The sequence below is a fragment of the Ailuropoda melanoleuca genome, chromosome 5 (genome assembly GCF_002007445.2).
Source record: "Ailuropoda melanoleuca isolate Jingjing chromosome 5, ASM200744v2, whole genome shotgun sequence".
Classification (NCBI taxonomy): domain Eukaryota; kingdom Metazoa; phylum Chordata; class Mammalia; order Carnivora; family Ursidae; genus Ailuropoda; species Ailuropoda melanoleuca.
This window is the reverse complement of record NC_048222.1, coordinates 83,933,377-83,955,803: the sequence shown is the minus strand read 5'-3', so window position 1 is coordinate 83,955,803 and position 22,427 is coordinate 83,933,377. Positions and strand designations below refer to the sequence as shown.

The 22,427-nt window shown below is 34.3% G+C and overlaps 1 protein-coding gene across 1 annotated transcript in view; it reads right to left on the bottom strand.

The window, feature by feature from the left end:
• The window catches only part of FBXO8 (F-box protein 8), a 50,900-nt gene that overhangs the window by 4,701 nt on the left and 23,772 nt on the right, over positions 1–22,427 (bottom strand). The window contains exons 4-5 of the mRNA XM_002922637.4: positions 2,632–2,750; positions 1,367–1,563 (exon numbers count right to left, since the gene is read on the bottom strand). Of these exons, the coding sequence (XP_002922683.1) occupies positions 1,367–1,563; positions 2,632–2,750 (316 nt within the window). The remainder of the gene's footprint in view (positions 1–1,366; positions 1,564–2,631; positions 2,751–22,427) is intronic.

The window sequence follows — 22,427 nt, the reverse complement described above, 5'->3', positions numbered from 1 at the left end:
TCCTTCAACTCATAAGGCATTTTAGAATAGTTTAGGAATTTATAGTGAAAGCTCATTCTAAACTTAAAAATGTCAGAATTGGTTTTATTTTCATCTTTGTTTCAAATGTGATACTCCCATTCAACTATCCATAAAATACACCTGTACTGTTAGTATATTTATCTTCCCATTAAAAAAAAAAAACCCACATATTTATTTACATAGAATTTTTTTTTTAAAGATTTATTTATTTATTCGACAGAGATAGAGACAGCCAGCGAGAGAGGGAACACAAGCAGGGGGAGTGGGAGAGGAAGAAGCAGGCTCATAGTCCAAGAGCCTGATGTGGGGCTCGATCTCATAACGCCGAGATCACGCCCTGAGCCGAAGGCAGACGCTTAACCGCTGGTGCCACCCAGGCGCCCCTACATAGAATGTTTTTTGTAAAAATCTAATTGGAAAATATTTAATGACAAAGACATGTATTAACAGTCCTTGAAAAAAAAGGGTAAACAACTTATAAGACTATTAAATTAATATCCTCGTTTGAGATATGTATTTTTAAGGTCCATGGAATTTACGTATTAATTTCAAAAGTAAATTTTTAGGAAAAAGATTGCTAAACCTGAGCGCCATGCAACAACAACAATGAAACGTCTTTACACATGCCCAAAGCAATATTCTGATGTTTACTATAAAAATAGTAACAAACCTCAGGATACTTAGTATTATATGCTACAACTACTTGTTATTACAATGGGGATTTTGTTTCAGAATCCTGCAGTCTTAATAAAGCAAAGTTAAATATTATGTTATTTTATAAAAGCATTTTCAACAAATTTCATAAGATGGGTACATGTTTTTTTAATCTCCACTTAATAAACACAATAAAATTTTTGAGATGAAGAGAAAAGTAAAGCTCGGTCAAATGAAAAAATATGTAGGATACTCAGGTTATATTGCACGTACATAGATATGTACTCATACTCACAAATTATAAAAATTAGTGGTATTAAAAATAAATTTTAGTAGAAAAATTCTACATGTTACCTATGTAATATGTGGATTATGAAAAGCTTTAAAAATAATTTCCCAAGTTTTTAGTTAAATTAATAATATTCAATTCTCAATCAAGAATAATTTTAATGAATTTATAGCTAAGTCTAACTTTTTTCCAAAAACTGTGTATTTACTACATATAAATGACAGCTATGACAAACTATTCTAAGCTCACATAAATGTATTCTACAGAATTAGTCATTGCTATAAGTAGTAAGAGAAGTATTTCTAATCTCTGAAAGCATGTTTCCCCATGGTGAGAAAAAATGTCTCCTACACTACTATTTTTACCTGGAGGTGGGAAGGGGGAATGGATATATATTCTTACCAGGACTAAGGCCAAGTTCTCGCATTAAATCGGGATTACAAGCACAGAATCTATGTGAGAACTTTGTTATGAGAGTTTCAAGATATTCCCCACGCTCCTCAGGGGCATGGATATGACGAAAAAATTCTCTCAGTGCATTGGGCAAAAACTGATTTCTAAAATTATGCAACGTTACAAGGTCATCCAAGACATCTCTCCTAGTGGAAAAAGAAAAAGATACAGCTTTAGTTAACATTTCTCTACTAAAAAAATGATAAGGACTCATAAATTATGGTTTTGGATGAAAATACTTTATTATTGATTCTCAGATCAGCTAATGCTATAAAGTATACATAATCCTTAAAATTAAAAAATCCAACTCTGATTAAGACGTTAAATAATTTTTAAATCTTTTGTGAATGGGTGATAACAAAGCAAGGTGAAGCTAGTAATTCTAATTATAAAATGAAGAAAAAATAAATTTTGCAATATTAAAAGGGGCAGCTTCTTTTCAAGGGTCTTTTTGGCTAAATTCAAACAGCAACAGAACTCTTTATGTTTTTAACTATGAGAATAATAAGAGTTTTCACTTTCCACAGCAATCCATACCACCAGAGGTAACAGCTATTTATGTAGACTTTTAAAAATGTCAACATACAGTACCTATTTTTCTAGTATTTATAGCTTTTCTTATTCCATATGGCATATGGTGAACAGTTTTTTATGTCTTTACACACTGATCTAAGTCATTCTTTTTACTGACTCAACAGTATCCCATCTTATGGATGTAACAATTCTACTTATGTACAGTTGGGTTATTTACAATTATATATATATTTGTGTAAGTATATGTGTGTGCATATGTGTGCAAACATTTGTGTAAGTGTATGTGTATATGTAAGTGTTTTTTTTTTATCAACGGTGATCTAATAAATCATCATCCTTTGTTATATTATGCTTCAATTCTTGCTGAACTCAACCATGATTATATAATTATAATCTTTAATTTCTATCAATTATTTATGGTAGGGATAAGCAAATTATATCTAGTGAGCCAAATATGGCCCACTACCTATTTTTGTAAATAAAATTTTATTAGAACACAGCCATCCTCATTTGTTTACATACTGTTTGGCTGCTTTCAGGCTACAATGGCAGTTATGAATAGCTGTGAGAAAAATTTCTCAACTAGATGACTGCTATGTGGTATAGTTTTAAAAGTAAAGCTTAACTCATTAAAAGCATTACTTAACTCATTTCTGATGAAAACTTAAAATTTTTTTTACCTTTCATCAAGATAGATTCTCAGTTTTTTCCAATTTAGTGTTCTTGTACAGAAGATAAACTTTGCTATTTCCTTTGATGAATCATCTAGGATACCCTTGGACATAAAGTAGTTCACTCCCTAAAGCAGAAAGACAAGTCTACATAAATAAAGTCAGTCTTTATTTATAAATTTTAACAATTAGGCGATAGCAGAACAATAGCCATAAATTCTTTCCAGCATTAATAGACTTTTTATAGCTTTAACATGCAAAATACAAGCTAGACCTTGAGCTGAAACTATTACTTGTGGTTGATAGTTTACATGCAATGAAAAGTAGGAAATTCAAAGTTAAGACTCCTAAAGAAATTCTAATTCAATTTTTTGGCTCATGTCAGTTAAAACTAACTATACAGAAATATGGCTTATATTGTGGTGGTGGTTGGGGGGGGAGGGGAAACTACTATATAGACTTTAAAATAAGCCTTGTAACAAACACTTCCACTGCCTAATAGAAAACATGATTTCTTAGACATATTCTAATACATTATTCAAGGAAAAAGCTTCTTGAGAAAAAGAGATTCTCCAAATCAAAGATCAACAACTTTATTCTGTAAAGAAAAATACTTAAATTATTTAACTTAAAGTAAAGTAAGCACAGTTCCAGGTAGGTTTATGGTGTGTATATACTTTGGTTTTAAGCATCACTATATTCCATAAGAATTTAGCTTCAATTTATAGTGAGTAAAATATAACATTTTTTCATAGGATTTATCTTTGAATTTCCTTTTCCCTGCATGCAAAGTTTTCCAGAGAAGCATTATCCACAGTTTGTACCTATTTTAGATTTAAATCAACAACAAAACATCAACAAAAAAACTGAACACTGAAACCAATGTTTTCTCATGTATATGGAGGTCACATTCAAATAAATGCCTTATGTGGATTTGAATGCGCAGTTATTGAAATAAAAGGCAGGTGTGTTTATTTCAACTCATAGTTATCCAGATACATGCATTCCCATGAATACTTATGTCTGGATAATAGCACACTGTGTGCAGTTAATTAGTAGAGAAAATGATGTATTATATACACACAACATACTGTTTTCACACATAAATTCCTTCAGCATTTCTTCCCTTTTACAAACACATATACTACTCAGAAATATTGCACCCATTAAGAATTCAAAAAGTTGGAAGAATTTTTATGAAAGACTCTTCGAGATAAAGTCTCATAACATTTTTCTATTAAAAAAATTAAAAAGCAATTTGGTACCATGAGGTAATGCCTTTGAAAGGTTATAATCATCTGTAAATTGTAATTCAAAGATAAGATTTTTTAATATAAAACTAATTTTATGAGCCATGAGGATAATATCCTAATGACAATGTTATCAGTTTCTCATGTGAATTTTAATAGTACAAAAGCAGTGCTAAGGCTCTGGATTAAAAAATGTGTCTAAGAAGAGCAGAATGTGATAACGTGAAACTTTCTTGTCAACTCAGTTGTAAGCAGTATTTCAGACTGCATCCTGGATACAAGGCTAGGAAATGCAACATGGTCAAGATGGAAAGCCAAAGAATTTGTTTGGAATGAGTCTCTCAGCAATTGTCTGAGGGGGCAGGGACTAAAGAAATAGTAATGCTTGTTCCATCCTTTCCTCCATTAATTTGAATAATTGAGAGTTGACTGTATGTTTTAATTCATCTACTTAGTAAAAAATTGTCAGGTTTGATTTTTTCCAAAATTCCTCCATTTAAGAGAATAACAATATTTCAAAAGTATTTGCAGTGCTTGATTTTAATCTAAGCTATTCAAACCCCAAGGAATGTCAACTAAATATTATTTAATAGGTTATTTATACCTACTTGTTAATCAATATTTAAGAGATGTAAAACTAATTCTAATCAATTTTTAAAATTATACAAAATATTAAAAAACACTAAATGATCCATTGAATAGAACATAATTCTCTAATCATCTGATATATGTCTTTTAATATCATTTGATGCTCCTTAGTTACAAATTAGCATTGGTATTTGCCTCATGTAAGTATCCTAAAAGTATGTTGTTGATAATTTCCTTTTTTAAGGAATACATGTTTTAAGAATTTAATCCCTCACCTAACTTGAAGTCTCCAAAATCAATCATATACACAGGAGTAAGCAAGAACACAAACAGCTTTAAACCCAATCCTGACAACGAGGGACACAGATTGAAATAAACCAATTCTGTTGGTTTTACGAGGAAAGGAGGCATCAGTTTTCAAGGCTGGGATTTCTCTGGAAAGGAAGAATACTTCAGAAGGGCTATCAAAGTGACAGGTCAAGGGGTGTGAAACAGGAAAAGTAATGAGATCAGATTATAATTTTCTTTAATAAGCAAGCTGGCAACCATCCGAATTCCTATCTTGTTATGTAAGTAATGAACTACAAAAGAAAACATTGTATGAGATTGGTTGAATAACTCTATATTTGTTTAGTAAGTGGTATAAGTATTTTTTTTATATTTAATATAGTTTTAGAAGAATGGTATAGAGAGAGCCCCAGACCACATAGCACGTTACTAATCAGGACTAGAGCTCTCAGCAGAGTGAGAGTATATGTGTGGTGTCTCACAGACAAAGGAAATCATGAACATTACTATTAGTCTATACCAACAGTTTCCAGAAAAAGGGAAGGCTATAGCTCACTATTGCCCACATAATTCACTACAAAAGTGTCAGATTCTGGATGTCACATTTTGTGGGGCTATTGACAAACCAGAATTTATCTAGATAAAGGAAATCAGGACCAGATAAGATTGTTGAAGGGTCTAGAATCCCTGTTAGATAAGGAAGAGTTAAAGAATGTACTGATGTTAGGCCTAAAGAAGGTACTTAGGAAAGAAGTTTAAGACTTTAAGACACCTGAAAGGCTTTACCATAAGGAAAAAGAACATACATTGTGTATGGTTTTAGTGAAGATCTTAAGCTGATGAAAACTACAGAACTTCTTCCCAGAATAATGCACATATACATTTTTAAAATATACATTAAATGTCTGAAGCCCCTCTAAGGACTGCAGGTTAGGAATCCCTATTCTAGAGGAATGTTAGTAATGGGGGAGGTTAGTGCCATGTAAGGAAGGCCATACTTGCAATTAGAGCCGAGTTGCTCAAGGCCAATGGTTTGTCATTTATTTGATTCTTTTTTTTTTTTTTACATTTCCAAAATAAATTTGCTTAAGCTTCACATTATTACTACTTAGTTTACTTTGATTGCTTAATCTATATACATTTTAACTCCACTATGCAAACTCTACACTGTTCAACTTGCAGGATTATCTGAATTGTTACAGTCATAGTGTAGTTCCTTTTTTTTTCACATGGGAATAATTCTAAAACATTTTTGTCATATAACTGGAAGCTAAATCATGATGGTGTCAGTCCTATAATGAATTGGCTCCATAGCATAAAGGGAAGTTTTTGTCATCTAGAAGGTATTGACCAAAATGGATTTTATTAAAAAAAAATAGTTTTAAAGGAAAGTTACAGTGGGATAAATAAAATTCCTATCATGAAAATAGATTGGACGTATACATTAAGATTCATATTTTTCTGGAAAATCATAAAATAACACTCAATTACAAATCCTAAATTCCTTACTAATGTGATTTTTTTTTTTAAGAGAGACAGAGCGCATGTGCCTGAGAAGGGCTGGGGCAGAGAGAGAATCTTAACCAAGCTCCACGCTCAGTGCATACGAGGAGTTTAATCTCACAACTCTGAGATCATGACCTGAGCCGACCTCAAGAGTTGGATGCTTAACAAACTAAGCCACCCAGGTGCCCAAGAAAGAGATATTCTTATAAATAATCATAAATATTAATTTGGAAAAAAAATCCAAATTTTAAAATCCACTCTATAACCAGAAAAATGGGTTAGTCTTTCTAGCTGCTAACAGGATAGGTGCCCCAGTAATGTGATTTTTAAAAGAAGTATCCATTTAACTTTAGCTTTAAATATAAAGATGAACACCCAAAGACTAGTTCGTAAAACAGATATATGTTTGTCTGTGTATATGTGTGTGTGTGTGTGTGTGTGTGTGTATATATATATGTGTAGAGAGGTATGTTATCTGCTTTAAAAGCATTTCTGAAACATTGAATCAGAACAAACACATTAAAATTATCTACATCTTCATTTAAAATGTATTAAGTGCAAGGGATATACGCAAGTTATTCAGTGACAGACATTGAGAAGTATAAAACATTTTTGCTCTAAGAAAATCTAAAGTTTACCTGGGGAGATGAGACAGGGGCACAAATAACTAGAATATGCATACATGACAAATCAATGATACAAGGCAAACAGGGCCTAAATGAACAGGTGTGGAAAATAAGCATTTCAGTAGTTCAGTGGAAGGAAAAATCACTGTGGGACAGGACATTTAGATAAGTTTTCCTGGAATATCTACTTTGAAGGAATGGTAGTGGTTTAAATAGCTCCGAATGAGGGGAACACTGGAGATGAATATTTTAGTCGATGTTGTATTATATGAGCAAAAGCATTATAAGATAAACAAATCAGGCAATTTTCGGGAAAATAGGGAACTATCTTGGGTTTGAGAACTAGACTTGAAACTAGACTGTAGCAGGAATAGCACTGAATTTTAAGGGAAGTAGTTTATTTTCTCCCTTATATGTAATTGGAAGCCTCTGAAGGCTTTTTAACATGATGAAACAATGGCCTGCAATATAAATTTGACAGTAATATAAAGAGAAATAATTAAACGGAAATTAGACAGTAGGCTACTACAGTTGTGCAGGCTTAACGCAACAGAAATGCAAAGAAAATAATCTATCCTAAAAACATATGAAAAAATCCACATATGTTAAGTTTGTAAATGAAAATAAGAGGTGAGAGCACATGTTACCATGCTGGCAATCAATCCAAGGAATAATGAAAAGTGAAAGATAAAGGTACTGATGTTTCTGTCTTTGATGAAAAGGGAAAAGACTGACGGGGGAAAATCTCACAGGTTATAGAGGTGTTGATTTAAAGAAAACAGTAATGAGTTTGGACTTCAAAATGTTGACCTTCGGGTGATGATAGATAAAACTAGAAAGACAAAGTAGGCAGTTGACAATGTAATAAGACAAAGAAAAAAGTGTGGGTTGAAGGTACAGACTAAGGATCCTGAATAAGAACAATCAGGAAAGGAGTAGGCAGAGATGGAAGGCGGCAGAGACAGAATAATGTCCCAGAGGCTAAAAGTCTTTGAAATGTAAAGAAAAGGGTACAGAATGCAATTACCTAGTACAGTTGAAAGAGCATAAGTTTCAGAAGAGGGACCAAATCATGGCTCTGTGATTTTGTGAACATAATTTACTCAAACTTTCCGAACCTTAGTTTCTTAATTAGTAAAAATCTTATTTAAGTGGCTACTGTGAAGATATGAAAGTGTCTAGCATAGAACATGGCTAGTTTCCTTTTTCCTTTAGGTAGCTCAAGGAGATGAAAATGGGAAAGAAGGTAATGGATTTGGTGATTTGAAGAAAAGAAAGTAGTGCCTTTCAATGGGTCTCTTTCTACAGTGATGGGGGCTCAAGTCTAAGAAGAAAGCTAAGGAATAAGCTCAAGGAAAGGAAACTGATAGCCCAGTCACTTGAAAAATTTATTAGTACAAAGGAGGAAAAAATATTAAAGAACATTAAAGGTCAAAAGAGGCACAATTTTTTTTTTTGAAAGACAATTTTGACCCATGCATGTCAGAAGAGGAAAGAAAGAGAATCAACAGGGAGAGGAAAAGATTGACAAAGAAGCAATAAGAGATAATGAGAGCAGCAAGGTAGAGAAAAGGGGAGCAAGTGAAGGACTGAAAACACAAGTGGAATTAAAATTCATCACACTCTGGCCAAGGTCCAAACACTCCCACTGCAGGCAACAAGAAACCTGCAGGGGACTGATCTGAGGGACAGAGCAGCCATAACACAGTGGCTGAGAGCACACAGCACACACCAGAGACACTTCCTGAAATGCCAGGCCCTGGACAGTATATGACCTCTTCTTCATAAAGCCACTACTCTCTGGAGCAGGAAACATAACTGGCCTTCCTAACACAAAGACAGAGATCTAGACAAAATGCTAAGATGGAGAAATTCATCCCAAAAGAAGGAATAAAAAAAGATCACGACCAGGGATCTAATCAAAACAGGTAAGTAATATGTCTGATCCAGACTTTATTTTTTTTTTAAAGATTTTTATTTATTTGACAGAAAGAGACAGCCAGCAAGAGAGAGAACACAAGCAGGGGGAGTGGGAGAGGAAGAAGCAGGCTCCTAGCGGAGGAACCTGATGTGGGGCTTGATCCCAGAACACTGGGATCATGCCCTGAGCCAAAGGCAGATGCTTAACAACTGCGCAACCCAGGCGCCCCCTGATCCAGACTCCAAAGCAACAATCATAATGTTACCAGCTGGGCTTGAGAAACACATACAAGACTAAGCAAGGGAGTCTCTTATTGCAAGGATAAAAGAACTTAAAATCAATTGGGCCAAAATGAAAAATGCAAAAACTGATATTTGAAACCAACTGGATGCAATGACCACAAGGATGGAAGAAGCAGAGGAACCAATTAAGTGATATAAAAGAATTCTGGAAAGTAATGAAGCTGATTAAAAGAGGGAAGAAAGGGGTGCCTGGGTGGCATAGCGGTTAGGCATCTGCCTTCGGCTCAGGGCATGATCCCGGCATTGTGGGATTGAGCCCCACATCAGGCTCCTCCGCTGGGAGCCTGCTTCTTCCTCTCCCACTCCCCCTGCTTGTGTTCCCTCTCTCGCTGGCTGTCTCTATCTCTGTCGAATAAATAAATAAAATCTTAAAAAAAAAAAAAGAGGAAAGGAAAAATCTTGGATCATGAATGTAGACTTAAGGACTTGATAATGCTTCCTGAGACTGGAGGACAGGACAGCGGTGCTGGTTCAGGGGTAGATCTATATTAAGAATCTGATAAAGGCAGAAAGCAGAGTGCATATTAGTTTTCTTCTTAGGGTGCATAAACCATCCAGAAAGATTTAGAAAAGAGAGCTGAATTGGATCCCACAGTGAAGTAATAAAGATTTCAATCCACAATGGGAATCCAGGGAATCCACTAGGAATAAGTTCCTGCTCCCTGTTCTTAAATTGCACATATGATACATTGGAAATCCACTAGGAATAAACAAAGGGAGTGCGAAGCAGCAGGGAGAACCCATGTGATGTTAATGTAAATTCATCCCATCTCATTTTAAGAACAGTTGTTTGCAGTAATTCAAGAAAAAAAAGAAAGAAATTTTGTAAAGCAGACTCCACAGCGTATGTTACTAAAAACTTATATAAATGATAGCTCCAAGACTTACACAATCAAATTAGAGTGGTGAACTGTTCTGATGTAATTTGTGTAGGAGGTAACAAATAATTCAAGAAATCATGAACAGATTGTTTACACCAATATCAAGAAGGAATTTAGAATCAAGAAAAAATGTGTTGGATAAAGAAGATGTGGGGTGTGTGCGCGCACAAACACACATGCACGCATACACACACACACACATACATACACACTGGAATACATACACTGGAATACATACACTCAGCCATCAAAAGGATGAAATCTTACCATCTGCAACAACATGGGTGGACCTAGAGGGTATTATGCTAAGTGAAATAAGTCATTCGGAGAAAGACAATTACCATATGATTTCACTCGTATGTGGAATTTAAGAAAGAAAACAGGATCATAGAGGAAGGGAGGGAAAAATAAAATATGATGAAATCAGAGAGGGAGACAAAACCATAAGAGACTCTTAACTATAGGAAACAAACTGAGGGCTGCTGGAGGGGAGGGAGTGTTGGGTGATGGACGCTAAGGAGACCATGTGATGTAAAGAGAACTGATGTTATAGTCAACTGATGAATCAATAAATTACCTCTGAAACTAATAATACACTATATGTTAATTAATTGAATTTAAATTTAAAAAAGAAAAAGAAAAAATGTGTTAGGGCTTAGTCATCTATTTTTTTTTTAGTATTGTAAGAATGCCTCTTTTCATACAATTCATGGTTTATTTATTTATTTATTTTTAAAGATTTTATTTATTTATTTGACAGAGATAGAGACAGACTGCGAGAGAAGGAACACAAGCAGGGGCAGTGGGAGAGGAAGAAGCAGGCTCATAGCGGAGGAGCCTGATGTGGGGCTCGATCTCATGACGCCGGGATCACGCCCTGAGCCGAAGGCAGACGCTTAACCGCTGTGCCACCCAGGCGCCCCTACAATTCATGTTGTAAGATACATCTACTTTCATTTCTTCTATTACATCAATAAACGCATTTTCTCTCCCATTTTAATAAAGCCTTATTTTTTTTTTTTATTCAAATCATTATTATCCACAGTGTGCTTCAAAAGCAAAATCTACTATACATATGTTCAGGACCAGAAATTATACGGTTAACACAGTGAATTCTAGAAAACTGGGTATGCAAAACCAAATGAAAAAGAACCAACTGTTATTGCAAACCTAAAACTGACTTAAAAAATATACACTGTTAATTAAAAAACAAACAAACAAACAAAAAAACCCACTGACCACTGATACTGACAGTATTGGCTATTGGCACTGACAGTTGGCAGAAACATTATGCAGCAGTTTGTATCAATAACAGAAATCATTACTAAAACAAAATTGGGGTACCCTTGTTTTCCTACAGAACAGCATAATAAAGATATTTTTTAAAAAACTTGGTTTAACTAATTTTGTTCAAATTTGCCTATGTATACAATGTAAAATCCAGAACCATGGTTACTATTTTTCAGGTAATAAATCTACCCTTAGGAGACTTAGATAATAGAAAGCAAATTGGATGCTACATTTCATTTTTTTAAAGGACATTTGAAGACTTTTAAAATAACAATCCTTAAATTTTAACAATAAATATTTATAAAACAACACAGTTCAATCTAGATTTCTACCTTTTCTTTCAGTGAGAAGTGATACAATAATATTCAAATACGTATTTTAGCCACAGTGAAATGAACAGTTGAAATGTCACCTTTTCACATTAAAAATAATGTAAAAATTAAGAAATACAAAAAATGTTATGGATATTTATTTTCTGGATAGTAAAAAATAATTAGCACATCAGAGAGAGGGCTGCCTTCTATAGGTCAAATGGAGCATCCCCACTGTCTTGTTTGAAAATAGCACTGATGGTGACACTATTTCTTCTTTTTTATAGTGTTTTCAGAATCACTTAAGCAAAATGTAAAATCTATTAATTTCTGGTCAGTCAGCAGTTCTCTCTCCCTACTTTTTTTTAACTCCATAATAATATTTTTTTATTATATTATGTTAGTCACCATACAGTACATCCTTGGTTTTTGATGCAAAGTTCGATGATTCATTAGTTGCACATAACACCCAGTGCACCATGCAATACGTGCCCTCTTTACTACCCATCACCAGCCTATCCCATTCCCCCACCCCCCTCCCCTCTGTCTGAGAAACAAACTGAGGGCTTCACTCTCCCTATGTAATCAGAGAATATGTATTCTATAGTTAAGGGAAAAAACACATAGAACTTGAACAGGTGAAATTCATCTGGGGATATATATACCGTGCAAATAATAAATTAACACCTTGCTTTTTAGTTGCAAAGTAAATGCAGAAGATTACTTAATGAGCAAGTTTTAAGACTAAGTATGGAAGCTTTTCTTCCGTCATTTCATTTCATTCTACCCACTAGCTTTTGCAGACTTTTCTTCTGTAAGTTTCCATACCATTCTCCTCTGTTTAATACTGACCTTCAGCATACTGTAGAAATGTCAGATATTGCTTTTTCATGCTAATTTAAGCTGTTTATACATAGTATAATTGTTTTTTTTTTAAGATTTTATTTATTTATTTGACAGAGAGAGAGAGGCAGCGAGAGAGGGAACACAAGCAGGGTGAGTGGGAGAGGGAGAAGCAGGCTTCCCGCTGAGCAGGGAGCCCGATGAGGGGCTTGATCCTGGAATGCTGGGATCATGACCTGAGCTGAAGGCAGACGCTTAACGACTGAGCCACCCAGGCACACCTACATAGTATAATTGTTATTCCTAATCTAGTCACTAGAGTCCAAGACTAAAGTAAAAACTATGCCAAAGTTTTTAAAGTTGTCCCATCTGAAAAGATTATAAGAATGACAGAAAAGTTTTCCTCTTACTGAGGTGCCTATAAGTAGTCAGTGGAAGCTTCTGTGTGACTTAGTTATAATTAAGAGGAAAGGACGTCATGACAATTGGGACAGAAACGTGAAGATGATTTTGATGTCAGTTTGAAATCTGAACTGCAGATTCCACTCGTCTCTTCCCCAGGAAGAACAGAGAGCACACACTGTCCATGCTTATGTGGGGGAAGTGACAGCTGGGGAGAGACAGTGCTAATATACTGCAGCCAATTCTTTCTTTCCTTTTCTTTTTTTTTTTTCATTAATAGATTTTATTTCTTAGAGCCGTTTCAGTTTTGCAGAAAGATTGAACAAAAGTGTAAAGAGTTCCCATACTGGCTCCACTCCCCCAATTTGCTCACCCCATCCAGTTTCCCCTATTATAAACATTTTGCATTGGTGTATTGGTCAGCCAATTCCTTCTTATACAGTTACTGAAAGTGGCCAGAATTAAACATTCTGGAGGATAATGAAGAATCATACTATTCAGTTTTGAGTATGAAATATGGAATGAAACAGCTGATTTGTAGACCTTGTTTGAAGTGGCAAGGATTTCAGCTTTCCAAAACAATTTATGGAGGAATCTTCCATACAGCAGAGTGTATGATGTTGATCAACTATTAAGAATAGGCACACATACACCCTAAATCATTTCTAGCCAGAACATATCAATGGGAAATCTCACATAAAGGAGGGATAGTTCAAAGAAGATCTAAAGAAAAATGGAAAATCTTTCAAATGGAGTCCAGGGGAAATGGAGGAGAAATGTAAGACAGATGATTGTGCTGCTTTTTTCATAGGAGAGAAAGCAATGACATCAGAAAAAATCATATAAATGTCATTATCCAGTTTTTAAATAACAAAAGCTAGTTCCTATTAATTAGTTTTAATAGAGTCAAACAGAAAAAGAGTCACGCTTTGAGTTCTAATAGTCCCCAAAAGTGTTAATCTGCTGACTGGGATAGATCAATAAGATGAAGAACATGAAAGTAATTCTTCATGATAAATTACTACTACTAATATTATTGACAAGTTGCTGGTAGCTAAAGTAAACTTCTTGGAAAGGCCCCTTCTTATCTAAACTGTCTGTAAATTAGAAAAAGAAAACATTCTAGTCAAAATCTGGAAATAAAACTCTCTTAGGTTAAGGTACAATTAATAATTCAAACTAATGAGAAAGTGACACATTTGAATACAATATTTGCTAATTTCGAATTCCTGCTTTATAAAAATCACGTGCAAACAGAACTATTTAAATGATCAACTTGACTTTGATAAATAAAAATTAATTTTCTCATTCTAGATTCTAATATGTACATTTATAAATATATTTTAACAGCTCTGAAACAATTTTGAAATAAACAACACTAAGAAAAACTACAAACCTTAATGGTAGACAAGCAGAGAAGCAAGCTGGAATTAAAACAGTAGTTTCACTGCTAGCACATGTGTATACTTATTCAGGTAATTAAAGTATCTGTTCGTCCTACCACCATATTCAGCCATGACACAGGTTTTAATTTGAACATAATTTTGGACACCTAATTACTGTTTAAAATGTCCTCAAAAAGATAAAAAATAAGCATCACCACTGACACAAAAGGTTACTGTATATGCAAAAGGTTGTTCATCACATGCTAGACAATGAAATTAAAAACAAAGGGTGTCATCATTTAAAGCTAGCAGATGTTGGTGTGACCGATACATACGTTATGAAGGAACATTACGCAGGTATCAAATATTTATCTACTAGAATCTGAAAGTTCCGAGAGAGGATGAACCCCAATGCCTACAGCAGTGCTTGGCTCTTGATAGTCTAAGTTGTTATAGTTGTACTTCTAGTATAAATATAAAGCTACATTTGGGGAGCGCTTAGAGGCACTAAGCATTTAACACACACTATTTCATTTAATATTCACAGTAACATATATTGTGAATCACAAATATTATTGTCCCCATTTTATAGACGGGAAAACTGAAGCCCAGAGGTTAAATAATTTGCCAAGGTTTAAGTCATGTAATTAGTAAGTAATTAGGAGAGATATTTAATAAATATTTGTTGAATTGAATGTTTGAATCTGTACAAAGCCTCCAGGTGGCTTTCAAGAGAAGTTATTGGCTTTTAAGGATTATATAATTAAACTAAGGGGTAAAAAAAGAACAGAACATAACCACAACAAAAACCTATGAGTTGGATCAAAACTCCAGTATACTTTGGGGGCGCCTGGGTGGCACAGCGGTTAAGCGTCTGCCTTCGGCTCAGGGCGTGATCCCGGCGTCATGAGATCGAGCCCCACATCAGGCTCCTCCGCTATGAGCCTGCTTCTTCCTCTCCCACTGCCCCTGCTTGTGTTTCCTCTCTCGCTGGCTGTCTCTATCTCTGTCGAATAAATAAATAAAATCTTAAAAAAACAACAACAACTCCAGTATACTTTGAAATAGCTCAAATTATAAACTCTCAAAAGTTGGAGTCCCCAGTACAAATAATAAAAAGCCACGGGTCACTCTGATGCTATCTTTACCTGCTAATGGCCAAAGTGATTCACAAAGATCTTAACATTTTTATTATAAAGAAGGCATCTTCAAAATCTTTATGACATGAAAGAAAATGTTATATAATATTAGGGATAAATGTATACTATAGTTAGTTGGTAAAAAATTTGCATTTACTATAGTGTTTCCTTCATACTTCCCTATTTCAAAAGCTGAAGTTAATTTGATGGATGCTGTACAACTGATGACATCCAAGAACTGAGGAAATACTATTTAGATTTCTGATAAAGAATTCATCTTTTAGACTGACATTTACTGTGACATTGGTATTAGCAATTGCTACATTCAGACAAGACGTGTAGGACAGAAAACTGCTTTGCACATTAAAATTGAGAACTTAGGCCCAGAAAGTGCTGTCGAGTTTCACTGAAACTATCTGATGTGACCATCAGATAACAAAGAACATGGACGTATTAAGATGGTCAGGATATGGTAAGGAAACAAAAGATAAACAGATTTTTCTTTGAAATGTACTTAAAATATTAACACAATATTGTAAACTCACCAGGTGTATTTATCTAAACTGTCAACAAAAGTAAAATGCAAACAAAGAAAAAATCTTGCTCATTTCAGCACTGCACATTTTAAAATTTGTAGTATGGGTGCTGTGGTGCTAAAATATTCTAACTTTATTCTTTCTTCTAGTTCAAAGTCCTAGATTAATACATTGTCCTATTTACCCTAGATAATTCACATTAAATGAGATAACAGTATCTCCCATGACATACTAGGGAAAACAAAAGCAAAATGCATCCGGTGGTTTGACTAATCAACAAGCTATAGAATATTCTATGTCTGAATCTCTTTTTCAATTAGATTAAGACGAAAGAAGGCCTGGGAAATTGTTTCCCTTTGAAGCTTCTAAAAGGTTTACCCTGAGTCCAAATACTTCTGTTGGGTCATTGCATACCACATACTGGAATGACTCTTGGTGACAAGGGAAGGGGAGGGTAGTCAAGATCTATTATGGTCACGTCAGGGTGTAAAATAAAGTTGACCTAAAAGACACAGGATAAAGTTACCTACTTAAACATAAAATTAACACATGATGGATCAGATTAAAAAGAGATAAGATATATCCATACACATCTATACACATGCCATGTTGCCCTCGAAAAAGTGAATGGCCTCCAGTTTAGTATGACCTGACTAGTCATAACCAGACTGAAAATATTGAATTATCTAGCAAGAGGATAATATTCAGTGTCTGAGAGGCACAGTTTTTCACTTTGACTCTAATTCTAATCAAGGGAAAGGGGTTTTGACAATCAACTTGAGTATTTTTGCTCTTTTGAGTAAATAATTCCAATAGAGGAGAAAGCTTTTTAAGCTATATATAATGAGGGACTCCTTTCAGTGTCAACTAGCTCCTTTGCTCTGACTGGATTCTCATCAGCAAATTGGGGATAAAATTAATTTGTTAATGAAAATGAGCACTGTTTATTCTTATAAAAATAATTTGTGTTCAGGATTACATATCAAATTCTTAATGAGTTTGGGTAATAAATAATGATGACAGTGATGACAATGCATTAGTATGCTCTTGATTGCAAACAGGAACACCTATCCAAAAAAGTAAAGGTATTTAATTTCTAATATAAAAAGAAATTTCAAAGTATTTTGGCTCCAGGGTTGGTAGGCTCATGGACCCAATTCTTTCTTCCTAATGTTCTATTTGCCCTGTGTTATTAATAGCCGTCATGGCTGCATCTGTTCCTGTCATTATATGCTCATACATTAGTTCCAGGAGTATATACACGTACAGGTGTGTACACATACACATAGATATAGTATTACCTTCTTTTGTCTCTTTTTGAGACTTAAAATTTTCTCTGCACATGTTTCCTCCAATCTTACGGGTGGATTGCAGTGCATGCCAAGCCAAAAGGAATAAAATTAGCATGATTATGTTGGAATAATCTGTGTACAACTCCTGAGGCTAGGAATGGAGCTATCTTTTCAGCTGTTTGAAGTTCTTTATCTAGTGAGTAGTCTAAGTGATGTGATTTAAACCCTGCCCATATAGGGCTATGTGATTTTTTAAAAATTTATTTTTATGATAGGATATAGTGGTATTAGAAGAACCTTGAAGACAGCTCCTGAGTTCCACTTCTATCTTTCTGTTTTCCCCACTTTGTGGGAAAAACTATTTTCCACTGATAACTGGGCTTTGTTACTTCAACCACAGTGTAAATACTGACCTTCATCCTTTTTTTTTTTTTTTTGATCATTTTTGCTCAGTGGCAGGAAGACCTAAAACCCCAAGAAGGTAGTCTCAGCAACCAATCTGAATTGTTGTGCCATTTATCATTATTCCTCCTTTTGGTAGGCTTCTAAACCAGTAGAGCCCAGAAATAATAGAAGCAAAATAACAAATTTTGTAAGTGGCTCACTAGTAAAACTAGTGTTGCAGATGCTTGGGCCTGCCTCAAAGCCATTTCACTCTTTTTATTGCTTTTAGCATCTCAGCCACAGTTGCTAAATCACGGTAACTCTATGTCAATCAGGTAATCCCTTCTATTCTGTTCTCAATAGGTCTAGGGATGTTCATGTGATTCAGTCTGTGGATTAGAAATCAGCAGAAGGGGGTGCCTGGGTGGCACAGCGGTTAAGCGTCTGCCTTCGGCTCAGGGTGTGATCCCAGCGTTATGGGATCGAGCCCCACATCAGGCTCCTCTGCTATGACCCTGCTTCTTCCTCTCCCACTCCCCCTGCTTGTGTTCCCTCTCCAGCTGGCTGTCTCTCTGTCGAATAAATAAATAAATAAATAAAATCTTTAAAAAAAAAAAAAGAAATCAGCAGAAGTACACTGAAGGCTCCTGAAAAGATATTTTTCTTCCTATTAAGCATAAGGAATTAGAGGAGAGTTTCTTTGTTTTGCCCCATCTTTGTGTTGAGGATACTATCATACTAGGATGTGATATTTTGGGTGGCGGTGGCCAACTTATTATCAAAAGAAGGCAGAAGTCAACGCACCTTGAGAGTCTGTGATGAGATCAGTCTATCACTGAAATAACTCTGGGATACCCACCTCTGGGTCTCTTTGGAAGTAAATAAATATATACGGTTAAGCCACTATTAAACTGTCTGTTTGTTCCAGCCAAAACACCCTAGGTGATACATACAGGGAAAAGTGGGCAGTACACTTGCCAAACTTAAAAGCATCTTAGTGACCTGTCAGCCTTTGCTGAAAATATCTGTGTTGCAAGAGATAACAGAGTTAGTATAGAGAAGAAATATCAAGGATGTAATGATAAACGATCTGTATAAATTACTTGATATGAATACTTGTATCAATGTCTAAAGGTAATTATTTGAATTCAATATTTCTATAAGGTTTTATTTTACAAAGTAACATTTTCCTTAACATATTAGATGATAATCAAAATATAGAACATGGATAAATCTCTCAGTCTTTCAAGGCACAACTCTCAGTTTTAATTTATTTTTTATAATACTATCAGACAAAAGGAAAGAAAACAAATATAAATTCATAGACTTTCAACAGAAAAAAGATTACTGGTAAAATAGGCATCAGATAACTGTCAGTGAACACGAAGGTATTCAAGCTAGGTGTTTATCCATTTAGGAACTCATATTTATTTACACATAGTAAGATACGGATCATCTATACTAACATATCAGAGAACGTGTCTGCTGGAATGTTACTTTACCAAAGGAAGAAAAAGGACACTGTCAAATAAATTTAACGCTATGTCAAATAAATTTGAATAATACTGCATACAACACATATTCACAATGTGCATCAATGTATTAAAGACTTTGAAAAGTTATTTTTTAAATAAGCCAACTAATCATAACCTATCATGGTCAAATTTATTAGACTTGAAGACTCCTTTGACTATGTCCATTATCCTGTGGAATAATTATTCCAAAGAATATATTTGGAAAATGCTTATCTGTACATTCCGATGATACCAATCAGGGTTTTCTAGCCCTAGGAATAAAAATAAAAATTATTTTTCATCACTGTTGCCATGCTATGAAATAATGGTAATGAACATTTTACTGCTGTGTACTGGAGCAAAAAGTCAGTAAGATTTAATGTCTGAGGATAAACTCCTGAGTTCCTTTTTAAAATGAAGAACTACAAATTCCCCGTTTATATTTTAGCTGGTCCAACAGCAAAAAGAATACATTATCATGAACATAAATTGCTTATGCACATCCATCTAAAATGTGTGCACAGGTCCAATTTAAAATATTTCTCATAATAGAGTGTATCCCAGATCATTCTAATAATTATGCATAAATTGTATGCATGCACATGGGTCTTCCTTTATGAAGGCAAGAATATATAGTTGCTTATATAGTTAAAAGAGTGCTTTTACCTGACCCCAATGGGAATTTTTTTTTTTAAGATTTATTTATTTGAGAGAGAGAGGGGCACGGGTGTGGGGGCAGAGGAAGACTCTCTAGCCAACTCCCCGCTGAGGGGCTCCATCCCACAGAGCCTGAGATCATGACCTGTGCTGAAACCAAGAGTCCGATGTTCAATTGACTGAGTCACCCAGGCCTCCCAAGAATATTATTTAAAAAAAAATTTAAAAACATATTTACACAAACAAAAATAAAACCTATAACATATTGAAATTAAACCATGTTTGCTCCCAATTTTTCAGATTCCAAATTTAAAAATAACTAAGTCAAGAAACTGTTTCATACTAAATGGAGATCAAGGAATATAGCTAGTTGGTTGAGAAGTTGAATTACTTTATTATAATACTGCTAGCAGAATAAAATCAACACACGTAACTTGTACATGCAGGGGAAATACAGCCTAATGTAAACAGATGGTTTTTAGCACATTCCTTTAATAGAATGTGGTCACCTGCCACAATGTACACAAGCTCATGCACAAGATCAAGACGTTACATACAGCTGAGATCACAACATCATGCAGATAACAACAGCGTGCTAGATAATCATACCACAAACTGTGCAGATGTTCTCCCCCACCCCATGAGCCACTGCCAGCAGTTGCTGTGGAGTTTGGTTACCCATATCCGTGACATGAACGATGTCCTTTGGAGAATCTTGTTCCCTGTGGCTGTAAGTATTCTTATTTTTATAATATTTTAATGATGCTTGCTATCAAAATGATAAGTACAGAACTAGAAATTATGGAAAAGTAGACTTTTTATAATACTGAACAATTATACACATCTTACCTCAGGTACTTACAATAAACAACACTTATATTTACACATATCATCAAAACTAATTTACTTCTCAGGCTTAAAAGAACCCAAAACAACACATCAGATGATAGTGCTCCAATAAGGGGGGAAAATCAACCTCCAAAAAGTACTTCCTGATTTCTAGCACTCAAAAAACTTGGTAAGAGTCATTCTAAGACCTGGCTAAAGTTTGACTCATACAGATAAATTCTATATAAAAACATCTATTAGGATAACTCTTTCAATTACATGATTTTAATTCTGAAGGCTTGACTTGGATAAACAACCAAGCTGATTTTATTTATATTAGTCAATGAAATAAAGTACAGAATATAGTCATTAAAATACTTTTCCTCATTCTCTGCATCTACAAGTGTATTTATTTCAATGTCCTTCTTTGCCTATTTATAACATAGGTACATTCTGGTAAAGATAGATTCTATTTTGTTACCAGGTAACACCTGTGAAGCTACTGATGTTCATAAAAGCATAGAATCAGAATTCTGGAACCACAAGTCACTCTGAAAGGTTCAGCGGTATGCCTCTTGACAGCACTGTGCCCCTTTCAGAATAGTGAATTCAACACTTTTGGAATGTTCCAGAATATATTTTAAGTCAGGCAAGGGGGTGAAGAAAAGGAAAATACAGCCAACTCTCAATAACAATGGAAGGTAGGATGGATAAGTATAATCTGAAGATCTAAAAATCTTATTTTATTAATAACTTCAATCCTCTCTCTTAGCAAACATTCAACTTAAAAAAATTTTTTTAAAGTTTTGTTAGATAAAGAGAGGTCTTTTAATTTTACCTTTTTTCTCTGCCCACCCCTCCAAACACAGTAGAGGAGGTGTAACAAGAACTCTATAGTCTGATATGTGTAGCTGCAAAGATGGAAACATATTTTGACATCTAGCTTTTCCAATTTAGATATTTAAAACTACCCATATCATATCCTAGTATATGAGGACCTATCTATGGTTTCATCTTTGCATAAAAATGATGACTTTATAATTTTTTTTAAAAATTGGTACTCCTTTAGCGAGGAGTAACTACTTACCATAATCAATATCAGCAGTTACATCCAACTTTTCTGACTTTGTAAATCTACAACTCAGTACTTACCAAGTTATACTTTCCTTAGAATGTAACATTTGCAAGTGATACAAATTAAACATGAGAGTTTTACTCATTATCAGTATAATTCATGACAGGAACCAGAATCCCTTGATAAACTGGGCATAATAAGACGGGCTTGTAATAGCTGCCTTTCCTGATTCTTATGTATCTGAAGTAAAATATTGTACTATTCTGCCAAGGTTCTCCAGTAATCATCATTTGACTAACTTAAGAGACTAATGCAAAATATGTATCTTATTATAAAGTTTGTCATATGAACTGTTTTAATTAGCTACAAGTAATGTCAAATTCTAATAAACAGAATAATGAAGTCTTTGAAACCATGCCATTCTTCAAATATGTAGGTGTAAAAGAATCCCTTGTACAGAGTAGCTATGCACACTATAAGATCAAAAAGTGACATGCTTACTGTTGTTATGTATTTAGAAGGAACAGAACTTGGATTTGACCAAAAATAAAGTAAAAAGAAGTGGATTTTATGACAAAATGCATCAGAAAAAATTTCCAATCAAGTGATGTTACAAAACCTAAATTTATGAGTTTATCCATTCATTTGCCTTCTAAATTAAGTATCAGTCCTCTATTCAATTGGAACATCAAAACTCTTAAGCAGCAGTGAGAGAACAGATTTCTTAAATATTTATATCAGGCTTTAATATATACATATTATATATATATAATATATTATATAAATA